The sequence below is a fragment of the Mustela erminea genome, chromosome 14 (genome assembly GCF_009829155.1).
Source record: "Mustela erminea isolate mMusErm1 chromosome 14, mMusErm1.Pri, whole genome shotgun sequence".
Lineage (NCBI taxonomy): Eukaryota > Metazoa > Chordata > Mammalia > Carnivora > Mustelidae > Mustela > Mustela erminea.
Window position 1 is genome coordinate 27,190,161 of NC_045627.1, and position 12,846 is coordinate 27,203,006.

General features: G+C 42.6%; 1 protein-coding gene across 1 annotated transcript in view; it reads right to left on the minus strand.

The window, feature by feature from the left end:
- Window positions 1–12,846, minus strand: part of CCDC6 (coiled-coil domain containing 6) — a 105,413-nt gene that overhangs the window by 25,040 nt on the left and 67,527 nt on the right. Inside the window, exon 3 of the mRNA XM_032311669.1 lies at window positions 12,000–12,128. Coding sequence (XP_032167560.1) covers window positions 12,000–12,128 — 129 coding nt within the window. The remainder of the gene's footprint in view (window positions 1–11,999; window positions 12,129–12,846) is intronic.

The following is a 12,846-nucleotide window of genomic DNA, read 5'->3' on the forward strand; positions in this document are numbered from 1 at the left end:
GCATATACAGTAAGATGAGACCAGCACTATGTATAAACTGCAGTCTTTTAAAGCAACCAAAGCAGACCTTATTATCAGTGAGTAAGTCAAAGTCACATCGCATGGTCAAATGAAAACACAGCGTGGAAATGCGTGCGCCAGCAGGTGGAGGGGCGGGACGGGGGAGAGGAACAAGCGGATTCCACACTGACTACAGAGCCCAACTTGGGGCTCGAGTTGGACACTCAACCGAGCGACATAGGCACTCTGAACCCAAGTCCCTTCTGACTGCTTATCCTGCGAGCGCCCAGCCCAATGGGTATCATCACTGACTTGTGTAATATTCATTTAAAAGCCTGCTTTATAATTAAATCAGCTCAATGGACTGCCAAATTCTTTTTTTCTCTTCAGTAGCTCTCCTTTCCGTTGCAAGTTAATTAACATCAGACCAGGAGTTCTTATTATGTTCCCAAAATAAATACAGAAACTTCAGTAGATAAACTTAAGTGCATAAAAGTCTAGCTGGTTCATGTGACTTCACAGCCTCTCCTAGCTCCATCTTCTCACTGGGCAGATACTAACCTATCATCAAAAAAGCCAAAGGTGGGGGGTGGCTGAGAGATGGCTCCCAGCACCACCACACTTCTTTCTCCCTGTAGCGTTTTCCCATTTAAAGAGAACTGGGACACTGGGGTGGGGGTAGAGGTGTGGGAAAGAAATGGTTGGCCAAAAAACCTGGTGAGAACTTAAGCCTCACCGCTGTGCTCAACTACAAAATTTGGAACGTCTTAATGAATTTTTTTTCAATCTACATTGAAAAGTTTTACTCTAACCACATTATCATGGGAATCATGTTATCACATGCACATTTTTTTCCCCAATGATTTACGTTTTTTTATTTTTTTTTTAAATATTTTATTTATTCATTTGACAGAGAGATCCCAAGTAGGCAGAGAGGCAAGCAGAGGTTGGGGGGTGGGGGGAGCACACCCCCTGCTGAACAGAGAGCCCGATGAGGGGCTCGATCCCAGGACGCTGAGACCATGATCAGAGCCGAAGGCAGAGGCTTAACCCACTAAGCCACCCAGGTGGCTCTCAAAAGTTTTATTTGAGAGTGTTTGTGAGCTGAGGGGAGGAGATGGTTTACAAAGAGGCAGAGGGAGAGAGAGAGACAGAATCCTCACGCAGACTCCCCAACCGAGTGCAGAGCCCGTTGCAGGGCTCAATCCCAGGACCCTGACATCATGACCTGAGCAAAATCAAAAGCTGGACATTTAAGTGACTGACCCACCCAGATGTCCCACTTCTATTGGAGAATATATTCTGAACCCCAAACCTCTGGCTTAAAAAACAAATTTTGAAGGCAAGATAATAAAAGAGAGGGAAAAGCCCATGAAATAAGAGCTGCCATAAAAACAGAACAAAGACACAAAGTTTGTTACAACACACAGGAGAGGGCACTTAGATGGTGATGATGTAAGAACAGGACCCGTTGTTTAAAAAAGGAATCAGAGTCCTCTAACACCCACATTAACCAAACTCTAAGTTGGCTAGATTTTTTTCTTCCCAAGAGAGAAATTCCAAGAAAACAAGTAGGTGCTGGGGATTAACATGACAATCCCCCAAAACCTTCCAGGTCAGGTAGTATCTAAAGGCTATCAATAGTTTAGCCCAATTTCCTATCAATTTGTTATGTAACACTATTAGATTTCAAAGTGGTTAACCTGGAGATACAGAATACCTGGGAAAGTAAAAGCACCGTATTTTAAAAATGACTAAATTACAGACAGAAAAATGAACGTTTTCGCAATGGTTGAATGTGTCCCCCCAAAATTCCTATGTTGAAGCCCTAACCCCCAGTGTGATGCCATATAGAGGTGGGACCTTTGGGAGGTACTTAGGTTTAGCTGATGTCATGAGGTCGGGGGCCCCCATGGTGATGGGACTTGTGTCCTTTCTAAGAGTCATGAGAGACCTTACAGCTTGCCTCATGAGGACACAAGAAGTCGGCAGTGTGCAACCTGGAAGACAGTCCTCATCAGAACTCCACGACGCCACCGTGCACTGGGATCTTAGAATTCCAACCTCCAGAGCCATGGGAAATGAGAAACAAATTTCTGTCGTTTATCAGCCAGTCTTTGTTGTTGCAGAAGCCCAAATGGAATTAGAAAATTTTTGTTTTTACTACAAAAGTAGAGCCAATAAAGATCTTAACCTCCTTCCAGCCTACTTTGGGAATATATCAAGGTTTTCCATACCCATGGGAAAGAACAGGATTCATGGAGGGGGGGCGCGGGGTGTCTGAAAACAGATGATGAGCAACGGACATGAAAAGAGCAGAGTACAAGGCACCACGGTCCTTGCTCCACGGCAAAGCCGTACTCACCAATTAAAGCAGCAGACACAGAGCTGGTCAAAAGTGGATGCTTCTGCCAGTGTCTGTCCAGGCAGTCAGTGGAATTTTGCTCAGCCCTAACAATTCCCCTCCTAGGCTGGAAGACATCTGACCTCTGCCTTCTAAAACAAGGTGGACTTTTTGTTGTTGTTGTTGTTGTTTTTTAAGAAATTCAACAGCCAATTTTTATCACAGATGAGTTAAGACGGGTGTTCACAGGCCACAGAGCCCCTGAGGTACCTATCTGATTAACCAAACTGCAGCTGGTTTCAAAATTAAAACCAAGTTCTAGGTCATCATCACTGCCCGGGCAACACCAAGCACAGAAGGAGCCGGCAGAGTCAGTGAAGAGCGAGAGGAAAGGAGAGGAAGGAGGCTCCCCTTTGAGTCCAGAAAGTCAACAATTTAGGTGAAAAAAACTCATCTGTGTACATAAGAAATATACTGATAGACGGGGAAAAAAGGAAAAAAGATTAAAAAAAAAAAAAACCCCATAAAAGAACTATATAGCAAGATAATTAGGGTTGGCTCTGCAGTGAAAGGAAGGAATACTGGTGGTAATTTCTCTTCCTGCCTTTTCCTGCCTGCACCCGATTTTGTAATGAACATTTATTATTTTTGTAACAAAATATTTAAAGACATCTGATCTTAAAAACTGACAATTTCTGGGGTGCCTGGGTAGCTTAGTTGGTTAAGGGTCCTGGGATTGAGCCCCACATCGGGCTCAGCGGGGAGCCTGCTTTTCTCCCTGTGCCATTCCCCCTGCTTGTGTTCCCTCTCTCTCTGTTGGTCTCTCTCTCTGTGTCAAATAAATAAAATCTTTTAAAAATAAAAAAACTGACATTTCCAATACAATTTAACAGTACATCCATTAATTTAGGATGTTAATTTACATATACAAAATCCTGAATAAGCCAATAAACTCTCAGAGGATAAAATGTTAGCTATTTGAAATATTCTGAGAATTTTCCAGATAACCCAGAGTCAACCTTCTTTACCACAGTTTCCAAATATTTTTTCTCAAAGACCGTCTTCCTATAAAAATTAGATTTGTTCGTTGAAATGAACATAACTTCAGGACAACATTAATATCCCGTCAATATTAACACGTGAAAATGACATTATTTCATTATTTACCAGTTCAATAAATTTTAGTTTTGTTCAGTCATGTTGAGAAACGATGGTCTTTTATGAAAAAAACACATATAATTACTCAGATTTCTATGGTTTCTGGACTCAAGTGTTCATCACTTAACATCGGCATAAAAGCATATAAACCTGCATATATGGGTTCCTAATTCGAGGGGACTTTTACCATTTGAGTACCATCAGTGGAACTGGGTGTACATCCTTTTGCTACATCGAGAGTGCTGTGGAGAAGTCCATGGGAAAGAGGTCCCCTCAAAGCCATGTTAGAAATACGGTATCACATCAGTGGCTATCACCAGTCCATTACCTAAAATGAGCTTAAGAAAATAACACGAGGAAAACTTTTCTCGATATGCTTTCTCCAAAATGGAAGTTTCTGTGATGAATCGTTACTGCCTCCATCCCAATGCCTTACACAGAGATGTTGGATTTACTTAGCCATTCATTCTTAACCATGCACACTGAGCTAAGAAGAATGCCCTTTCTTAAGTCATCAACTAAATTACTGTTCTGGTCATAAACAAACAGATTTCATGCATTTCAAAAATCACAAAGTCTGAGTACAGTGTCTCTGGATTTTACTGCCCTTACTATGGCATACCCAATGGCCTTCAGTTTAACAGGCAAAGTCTTTACCTCCAGGGCATGACCAGAAACACACCCTGTTGGGATGTGATGAGGTGTCTCTCTTGTTATACGGGGAACACGTTTTTAATTTTCCCCCTGCCACTGTGTAATATCTGTACCAACCTTTCCACACAGCAAATGTTAATCCGATGCTTCAAAATAAAGTCTGACAAGATGGAAGAAAGTGAGTTTTTCTATTTAATTGAAATGAGATCTAGCGAAGGAATTCTGAGGGACTGTTTCCCCCACATCCCATAGACAGACTGACTTATCTGTGTCCCAGATGGAGCTCAAAGTATACTTTCCCAGGTCTGGAGTAGGGACCTCTCTCATCTGCTTTATGACATCCCGACAGCTTACGGATTACAAAACAAATCTGCCAAAAAGAAAGCCCACTAAAGCTTGCTCGGAGCGCTGAGGATTGCCCTTAGCTTGCCTCCTTCCCAGGCACAAGATCCAGCTCGAGTTTCAGCTCTGCTCTGAGGCGTTTTCCTATCTGTCCCAAATAAGCAGTTGGTAAAATGCTTGTACGCAAGCTTCTCAAGTGACCTCAACATCCTCAAGGATTTGCTACAATCAAATTGCCACAAGCGGACTTCAGGAATTATCCTGATTATTATTCTGGCTGTGCCCCGATGCAGCTTGCCTACACGTGCAGGCACAGGTTACGATGCTTTATTTAAAACAAATTAAAGCAGACAGCAAATTATAATACCCTGTTGTTTCTTGGTTGTGTGTGTGTGTGTGTGTGTGTGTGTTTTAGAGGTAAGAAGAAAGAGGAAAAGAGGGAAAGATTAAAATATGAATAGCAGTTGTTTGGGGGGGGTGGACTATAGGTAATTTTTTTTTCATATCTGTACTTCTGTGTTTTCCAAGTTTTCTTGAAAAAGCAATGGATCGCTTTTCTAATACAAATATTTAATTAAAAACTCCCAAGATCCGGAACTTGATATTAGCAAGTTTGAAATCAAGTTTCAAAGCATGCAGTGGTCACTAAATTTCATGTCCTTAATGGAAGTGAACCCTCCAGTCACAGCATCTTTCTTTGGGGCAAAATGGCACACAGAAGCTGGCAGGGACACCCAGAGCCATTGCAGCAGGGTCCTCATGGCCAGACCCTGAAAGGGCAGCGGGCAGCAGAATGGAACTATAATAAAACCGGCAGGGCCACACTCCCTGTGAACTTTAAAAATACCCTGTTTCACAGCAATTAAAAAGATCAACCAGGGACGCCTGGGTGGCTCAGTTGGTTAAGCAGCTGCCTTCGGCTCAGGTCATGATCCCAGCGTCCTGGGATCGAGTCCCACATCGGGCTCCTTGCTCAGCAGGGAGCCTGCTTCTCCCTCTGCCTCTGCCTGCCATTCTGTCTGCCTGTGCTCGCTCTCTCCCCCTCTCTCTCTCTGATAAATAAATAAAATCTTTAAAAAAAAAAAAAAAAAGATCAACCAAAGATGCAAAACTGGTTTGTATCTTGAACGAATCACCGTGTTCACAAGGAAGGCAGAAAGGCCATCCTGTAAGAACAATTGTTCTAAGAGTTGGAAACCTAAAACCTTCTTTTCTTCTTAATAGCACTTAAAATATACTAAGTGTTTCCTTGTTTCAACTTAAAAAAAAAAAAAAAAAGGAACAAAATTAAATCTTATAAGGCTTGAAGAGTGTCACTCTAACCCCAGCCCTGTGATTTGCTGCAGTCACGGAGGGTGAGACACGACCCTGGGGTAAGTGGGTGTCACCTCTGCAGCGCTCCTGACACTGCGGTCTTGTCAGGCCTCTGTGGTCACCTGGCGTTGCCAGGTGGCTGAAGGTAAGCCCCCAGCACCGATCTACACGGAGGCCTACATCAGACAAAATGCTGCCTGGAAAGACAAGCTTACGCCCTCAAAGACACCATGGAGGCAGACCACCTCGACACTTCTTCCTTGTCCAGGAACACAGTGGAGGGGTTCAACGTCATATCCTCTTCACCAGCTCTGTTCTGTTTCCAGCATCTCTGCTCCATGCAGGCCCTGCACCCACTTTTTACTGCATGTCTTCTCTCCCATTTATCTCCTCCCACCTCCCTGCTCCCCTGCAACCAGGCTGGACTTCGATCAATCCAACCAAGTGTGTCAATTAACAAATAATTAAACCAGGTGCCAAGGAACTTCAGGGCATCTCCCGCGGTTGGGGACGGGGGCAGGGGGAGGACACGCTGCTGCAGGAGCGTCACCGCTCCCCTCCCCCAAAGTCATGCACACAGCGTCCCTCCTCGCCGTCCACAAATCCATCCACTGGCCTTGCCAGACCAGGAGACCACCCTTCATGAGGCCAGATACCTAACATCATCTTTCTTAGCAGAGTCTGTGCAGACAGCAGGCACATGAACTGAGTGAATGCAGGCTCTGTGCCATACAAATGGGCTAACTGCGCATGGGCACAAGAGAAAGCCAGAGGGGCTGGGTCACACAGAACATGTGAGCCCATACTCGTTCGTCAACTGAAGAGAACAGGTCAAGGAAGGTGATGAGACATCTGAGGTTCAGATAACACGCATGCTCATTTTCCTGGAAAATGGGCAGGGCAAAGTACCATAGAAATTAGATGAAACTTCCGTTATTAACAGCAACAGCTACAGTTTTTGGAGAGCTTACTAGATGTGAGTCACCGGGACTTGGTGGTTAGGTCAACACTGTGCCTTTCCTCTTTTAGCTTACTAGAAAATTTATAGGGAAGAAACACTTTAATTGTTTGCTAATTGCTGTTTGTGTAGCAAGTGTTAGGGGCGCAGTACTGATCATTCTGTGAACGCGGGGCAGCACAACCCTGCCTGCCTGGAGAGACGGACCCGTGCAGATCTGGGGGCAAGCGAGCATGGCGCACAGCACAGCATGGTTTTCTAACTGCAGGCCGTGGACCATTACTGGAGTGTGAAATGAGACCACTGTGACCTACATTTTGCTAAAAATGAAACAGAATTCAATAGAAAATCAGCGCAAAGCACAAGAAATGCTATTTTAGGAAACTTGTCTCCGTCAGATACATGGTAACAAACATTGTAGTGTCCGAGGTCGCCATGTTAACTTCTCTCTTGTCCACACTGGAACGATCTGGCTGGAGGGATGAGAGAACTTCGCCATGGTGGAGTGTGAGGAGGGGCAGGATTCAAGAGTAATCCTCTCAACAAAGCCACGAATTTAGGTATTCATGTCTGTTTCACAAAACAGCTCAAACTGCGGGCTGATTATCATACAGGTTCTTCAGATGGAAGGAAGAGTGGGACCCAAGACAGTTTTCCTATGCTACATGGGCTAAGATATTGTCATTTGTAAATGGGACGCTAATGAATGAAATTACCATTCAATTCCAAATCCAACTTTAGACAGGAGTGTCTCTGCTTTTGCGATTCGGGGTTATCTCAGATAAAAGAAGACTCCTCACATTCTAGAAATTACAGCTAGAGAACAGAGAAAGGGTGTCTGGTACGTGGCAGATGAGCCTGTTCATAACGCGAAGGTTAGCTGAATTACGGGACTAATTCATTCCACTTTTCCTGTTGTACTTCCTAACAATGGTTAAGTACTCAGTCCACCTAGCAGCTGCTCTGTTAGCTGTCTCCTCCTTTTCCAGTTTTCTATGCCAAGTGCACAGAGGGCTCGCCATAGCTGCTGACTTGAACTTCACTTAATAAATAAGCCAGTGCTGCCTGTCTTTTAATGCTAGTTCTCCTTCTCCAGAGAAGAAAAATCCTTCCTGGTTGGGAGAAAACATTCAAGGTCAAGATTTCCTGACACTAAGAGAATATTCCAAGTTCTAAATGTTCTTACTGTCACCTAAGAAAATGTGAATACCAATTAAGAGACTAACAATGACCATGTTTGAACAAAAATTTTCAAATAAGGCTTTTGCAGGCAGTGACCACCAGTTCAAAAAAAAGCCTGTAACAACACTGAAGTTATGTTGATTAGACTAAACCTAGTCTACAGTGAGGGCCTCCTGGCATGTGACCTGCAAACGATATATCCTGATAAGGGAAATATATCTAGAACATATAAGGAATTCTTACAATTCAATAATAAGATCATCTTGAATGGACATTTTTATAAAAGATACAAAAATGGCCAAGTAGCACCTAAAAGATTCTCAAAATCAGCCATCAGCGAAATACAAAACCACAATGAGATACCACTACACATTGACCAAGATGGCTTTAATCAACATGGTACGACCACCTTGAAAAAACAGTCCAGGGGCGCCTGGGTGGCTCGGTCAGTTGAGTGACTCGTGATTTCAGCTCAGGTCATGGTCTTAGGGTCTTGAGACTGAGGGCCACAGTAGGCTCCACACTCAGCACAGAGCCTGCTTCTGTCCCTCTTCTTTTGTCCCTCCCCTCACCCCAGCTCATAGGCGCTCTCTCTCTAAAATAAATAAATCTTTAAAGAAAGAAAAACAAAAATAAATAGTCTAGCAATCCCCCCCCGAAAGGCAGACATGGAGTTACCATGTAATCCAGCATATGTCTTCCTAGATAAGTACCCAAGAAAAATGAAAACACAAATCCACACGAAAAACTGTTCAAGAGGGGGACCGCCTGGCTCATCTGGTTTCAGCTCCAGTCATGACCTGAGGGTCATGAGATCAAGGTCCATGGTGGGCTCTGCACTCAGCAAGGAGTCTGCTCGAGATTCTCTCCTTGTCTGTCCCTCTCCCCCTGCCCCACATTCCTGCTCTCTCAAGTGCATTTTCTAAAATAATTAAAATCTTAAAAAAAAAAATGTACAGGGATATTCATGGCAGCATTATTCATAATAAGAAAAAAGGTTAAAACAACCCAAATGTCCACCAAATGATGAATGGATATATGAAATATGACACAGCCACGCAGTGAAACGTTATTCAGTCAGGAAAAGGGGTCAAGTATTGATACAGGCTACAGATGGATAAAAGCCTTATACCTAGTGAAAGGAGCCACTCACAAAAGGGGACACACCGTATGATACCATTTTTCCTTCCATTCAGAATGGGCTCATACAGAGACAGGAAGCAGAGCAGTGCCTGCTTCAGGGGAATGGGAAATTCAGAGTGACAGCAGAAGGGCACAGGGTTTCCTTCTGAGCTGATGAAAATGCTCTAAAATTGATCACGGTTACGGTTATACAACTCTGAATAGACTAAAAACCAATAAAGTGTACATTTTAAATGGAGGATTTTTATGTTATGTGAGTTTATCTCAATAAAGCTGCTACCATCACCAGCACTGCTGAAAAGAAATTGACCTAGGATATTAAGCAGAAGAACTAGATTCACATCCAGTTCCTCTGGAATCCAGTGCCCAGGCTCTAAACACTACACTGTATCTCCTTCCAAAACACAAATGACCACTTTCCAGTTACTTGGCCAAATCTACACTTAAAACTCTTCCAACAGAGCAGTGGTAGACCATAAGACATATGGGATAATTGCCTTCAAATAGCATACAGTTTAAAAAATACGTTTATTGTCAGATAGATGAGCAAAGGCATGTACCACAGACAAATCATTGTAATATGTAGTACACGCCTTTGCTCTTGATAATGATCTACAGTAGAGGATATATTCTGTAACACAAACTGTGACCTACAGTCTATCACACGGAGGATAATCACAAGAGAGGATCAGATCACATTCATGGATGAACAAAAGACATTTATTCCTGCTGGAGGGAAAAAACATTCCCCCAAAGCACTAAAGCTATTTATAGCTAAACAAAATACAGAACAAGATCCCCAACATTTAATCATCCCAGACATACCCAAAACAAAGAGGGGAAGTTTCATGATGATGTTAAATTTCTCCATCTTAATTAAAACAGGACCTTGATATTCTAGATCTGAGGTTTATTTCCAGGATAGGGCTTTGCAGTACATGTACTCCATTGTGGAATGCCATTTCTTTATTACTGAGGTGTGCAATAACCCTGAAAGTGCACTGTGTCATTAACTTGGTGAGAACGTATGCCTTGGACATCATTTTACAGGGTTTCAGTTACTGAAGTCCCCAGAGAGTCTTAAGACAGTGCAGCAATCCATTCTCTCTTGCCCATGGACTCTAAGATCAGACTGTCCCCTAAGATCAGACGCCAGGCCACTACCTCCACCTTGTGGCCACAGCTAAACCCTGAGGGTCAAAGCCCCAGTCCCAAAGTCTCCTCAGCTTTGGAATAAATGCAAGAGAGAAGCTGTTCCAATTCCTGACAGCCACCAATGAAGGCTGTGACCAAGTGAAGCTCTCACAACGCCCACCCCTGTGAGAACTTCACTTGGTCACGTGGTCAGCTCTTGATTCGTAAGTTCCGATAACAAGTATCTGGTGTGTCAGGACCTTAAATAAGAATCTTCAACGTTTTCACTTGAAGGAACTTGTTATTGCCTATCTTAGGAATTAAAGAGGTGAACTTTGGAATAAAATGTTTTTAAACTGTGTGTGGTAGGCGTTTTCTAAATTGAGATATTACATCTGAATTCTGAATACAAATGTTAAGTCTACATTACTCTGGATATGTATAAAATAAATAACCAACCTTTGCAAACAGAACTTTTTTTTCCCCTTTCCCTGGAAGGGATAGAGAAATGTTTTTAGGACCATTATTCACAGTCTTAGAAAACGCAGTGACATTCCTCCCTTTGATACAGGGAGATTCAAGAGTAACACAGAAAACAGATGCCAGTTAGAGTAAAACTGACTTCCTTTCAAAGCTGACATTCCCGTCACCGTTTCATTCTCAGGGACGATAATGAAACTAGAGCGGCCCTGGGGGTGATTTCAGAACCAGTCAGCATGAACCGAGACACACAGAAAGACCCTGAAGTTGGGATAAATCTGGTAACTTTGCCTGAACGGCTAAGCCAAACCATCGAATTAGCAATCAGGGTTGAAATTACAAAGAACTAGAAGATTTTCATCAATACACTGAATTTTACACAGAAACCAGATCGCAGTACACTATGGTCAGCCTCTTATAATCTCTCTTAGGGAAAATAAAATCTCAGGACATCAGATTAGGGGAAAAGCATCAGGGAGCACCGAGGCTAGGGATAACAAGTGCTTTTATCTAACATGCCAACTTGGATGGGCTGATAATGGCTGTCCACAGTTCTGTGTATCGAAGAGCATAAAGACCATACTGGACTCCCCAGGCAAGGTCCATGTTCTAATACCAATGTCTGCCAAGGGCAATGGACGAAGGGACTATACACAATTACTTTCCACCTTTTGTACTGTTTAAGCTTGCCATTCCGGATTTTAGTTTGTCCTTCTCTGCTTACAAATGGAAAACTTGGGCCCAGAAAAGTGAGTAAAGTCAATGCAAGGTCATACAACTAGTTAGTGGTTGAACCAGGATAAACAACCAAGTCTATCAACTAATCAAGCTGGGAAAAGATAGGGCTCAAATAATACCATTAATGACTGCTAATAATATTGTTACTAATTCAAAGAAGAAAAATGCTGTTTGTGCTGAAGAACCCCTAAAAGAAAAGTTTTAGTTCCACAGCCACAATGTCTCAAGAACTTTCACAGAAACTATCCTGTGGTTAAAAACACATTGTTTCCCCTCAGTAAAAGGAACCTAAGATTTCCTGCCTATAAATCAGTACATCACAACATATCTCCAGAAACTTTATTAATTGCGGTTTAAAAAAAGAGAAAGTGTGTGAGAGAGAGAACAGGTGCTATGCAGCTCTGTCAATGCTTACTTCAGAAATGAAGTCTCCACTGTGGGAAGAAACAGCTGAAAAATACTTTTCACTTACATTCCTTAGGGTATCTTGAAGGCCTGAAGGAACAAGCTGATAACAGGGGATAAAGCTATATGGAGAGAACTACATCTTACCTGTTCTAATGTAAGCTGCTTAGAAATGGTATCATTCTCCAGTTTTTTAATTTTCTTCATCAGTTTGTTGACCTGGAATTCCTGCTCCTGTTCAAGATGCTGTTCTAGTTCAGCTTTCTCATGCTGCAACTAGAAAATGGGAAAAACACAGACGTGAAAATCAAGACACCCACAAGCCAGGGTGAACATGGGCTCTAAAAGCTGGTTCCACTGAGTAAGAGGTATCATCACAGAAATTACAACCCTCATGTCTGCCAACATCCAAGTGTACACCTATGAGGAACCTGCTCCCAGGTTCCTCTAACTTGCAACCAAAAATTACAGCGCATGTACACAGGCACCTGGCCTGAGCAAAAGGCTGAAAATGACAAGACAGATACACCCGAGCACCAAACTATGAGTACACCCAGATTTGTTTTTTAAAAACATGTAAATGGTTGCCTCTGTAGGGAAGAATTGGGAGGCTACAGAATGAGGTAAGGAAGGAAACTTGTATGCACACACGCACACATACACACACACCCCAGTTTGGTTTTATACCATGATAAAAATTAAATAAAAATGGAAATTTTACACTGTCAAGTTTTCTTAAATGAATGCGTTTACTCAGGCTTACAGAAATGTGTGTAAAGATGTCACAATCACAAAGCTTACTTAGTAAATTATTCTGAATGTTATTTCCCAATATACTAACGAGCATCCTTTGGCAAAAATCAGTACAATTAATTATCTTTCTATAATGAGAACATACATCACACCTCCTACATCTTTCCTAAAAACCAAGATGGGGAGGGGGAGGCCTCTCATTTATGCAATTAAAAGATAAAGTTATGGTGTCACTGTAAAG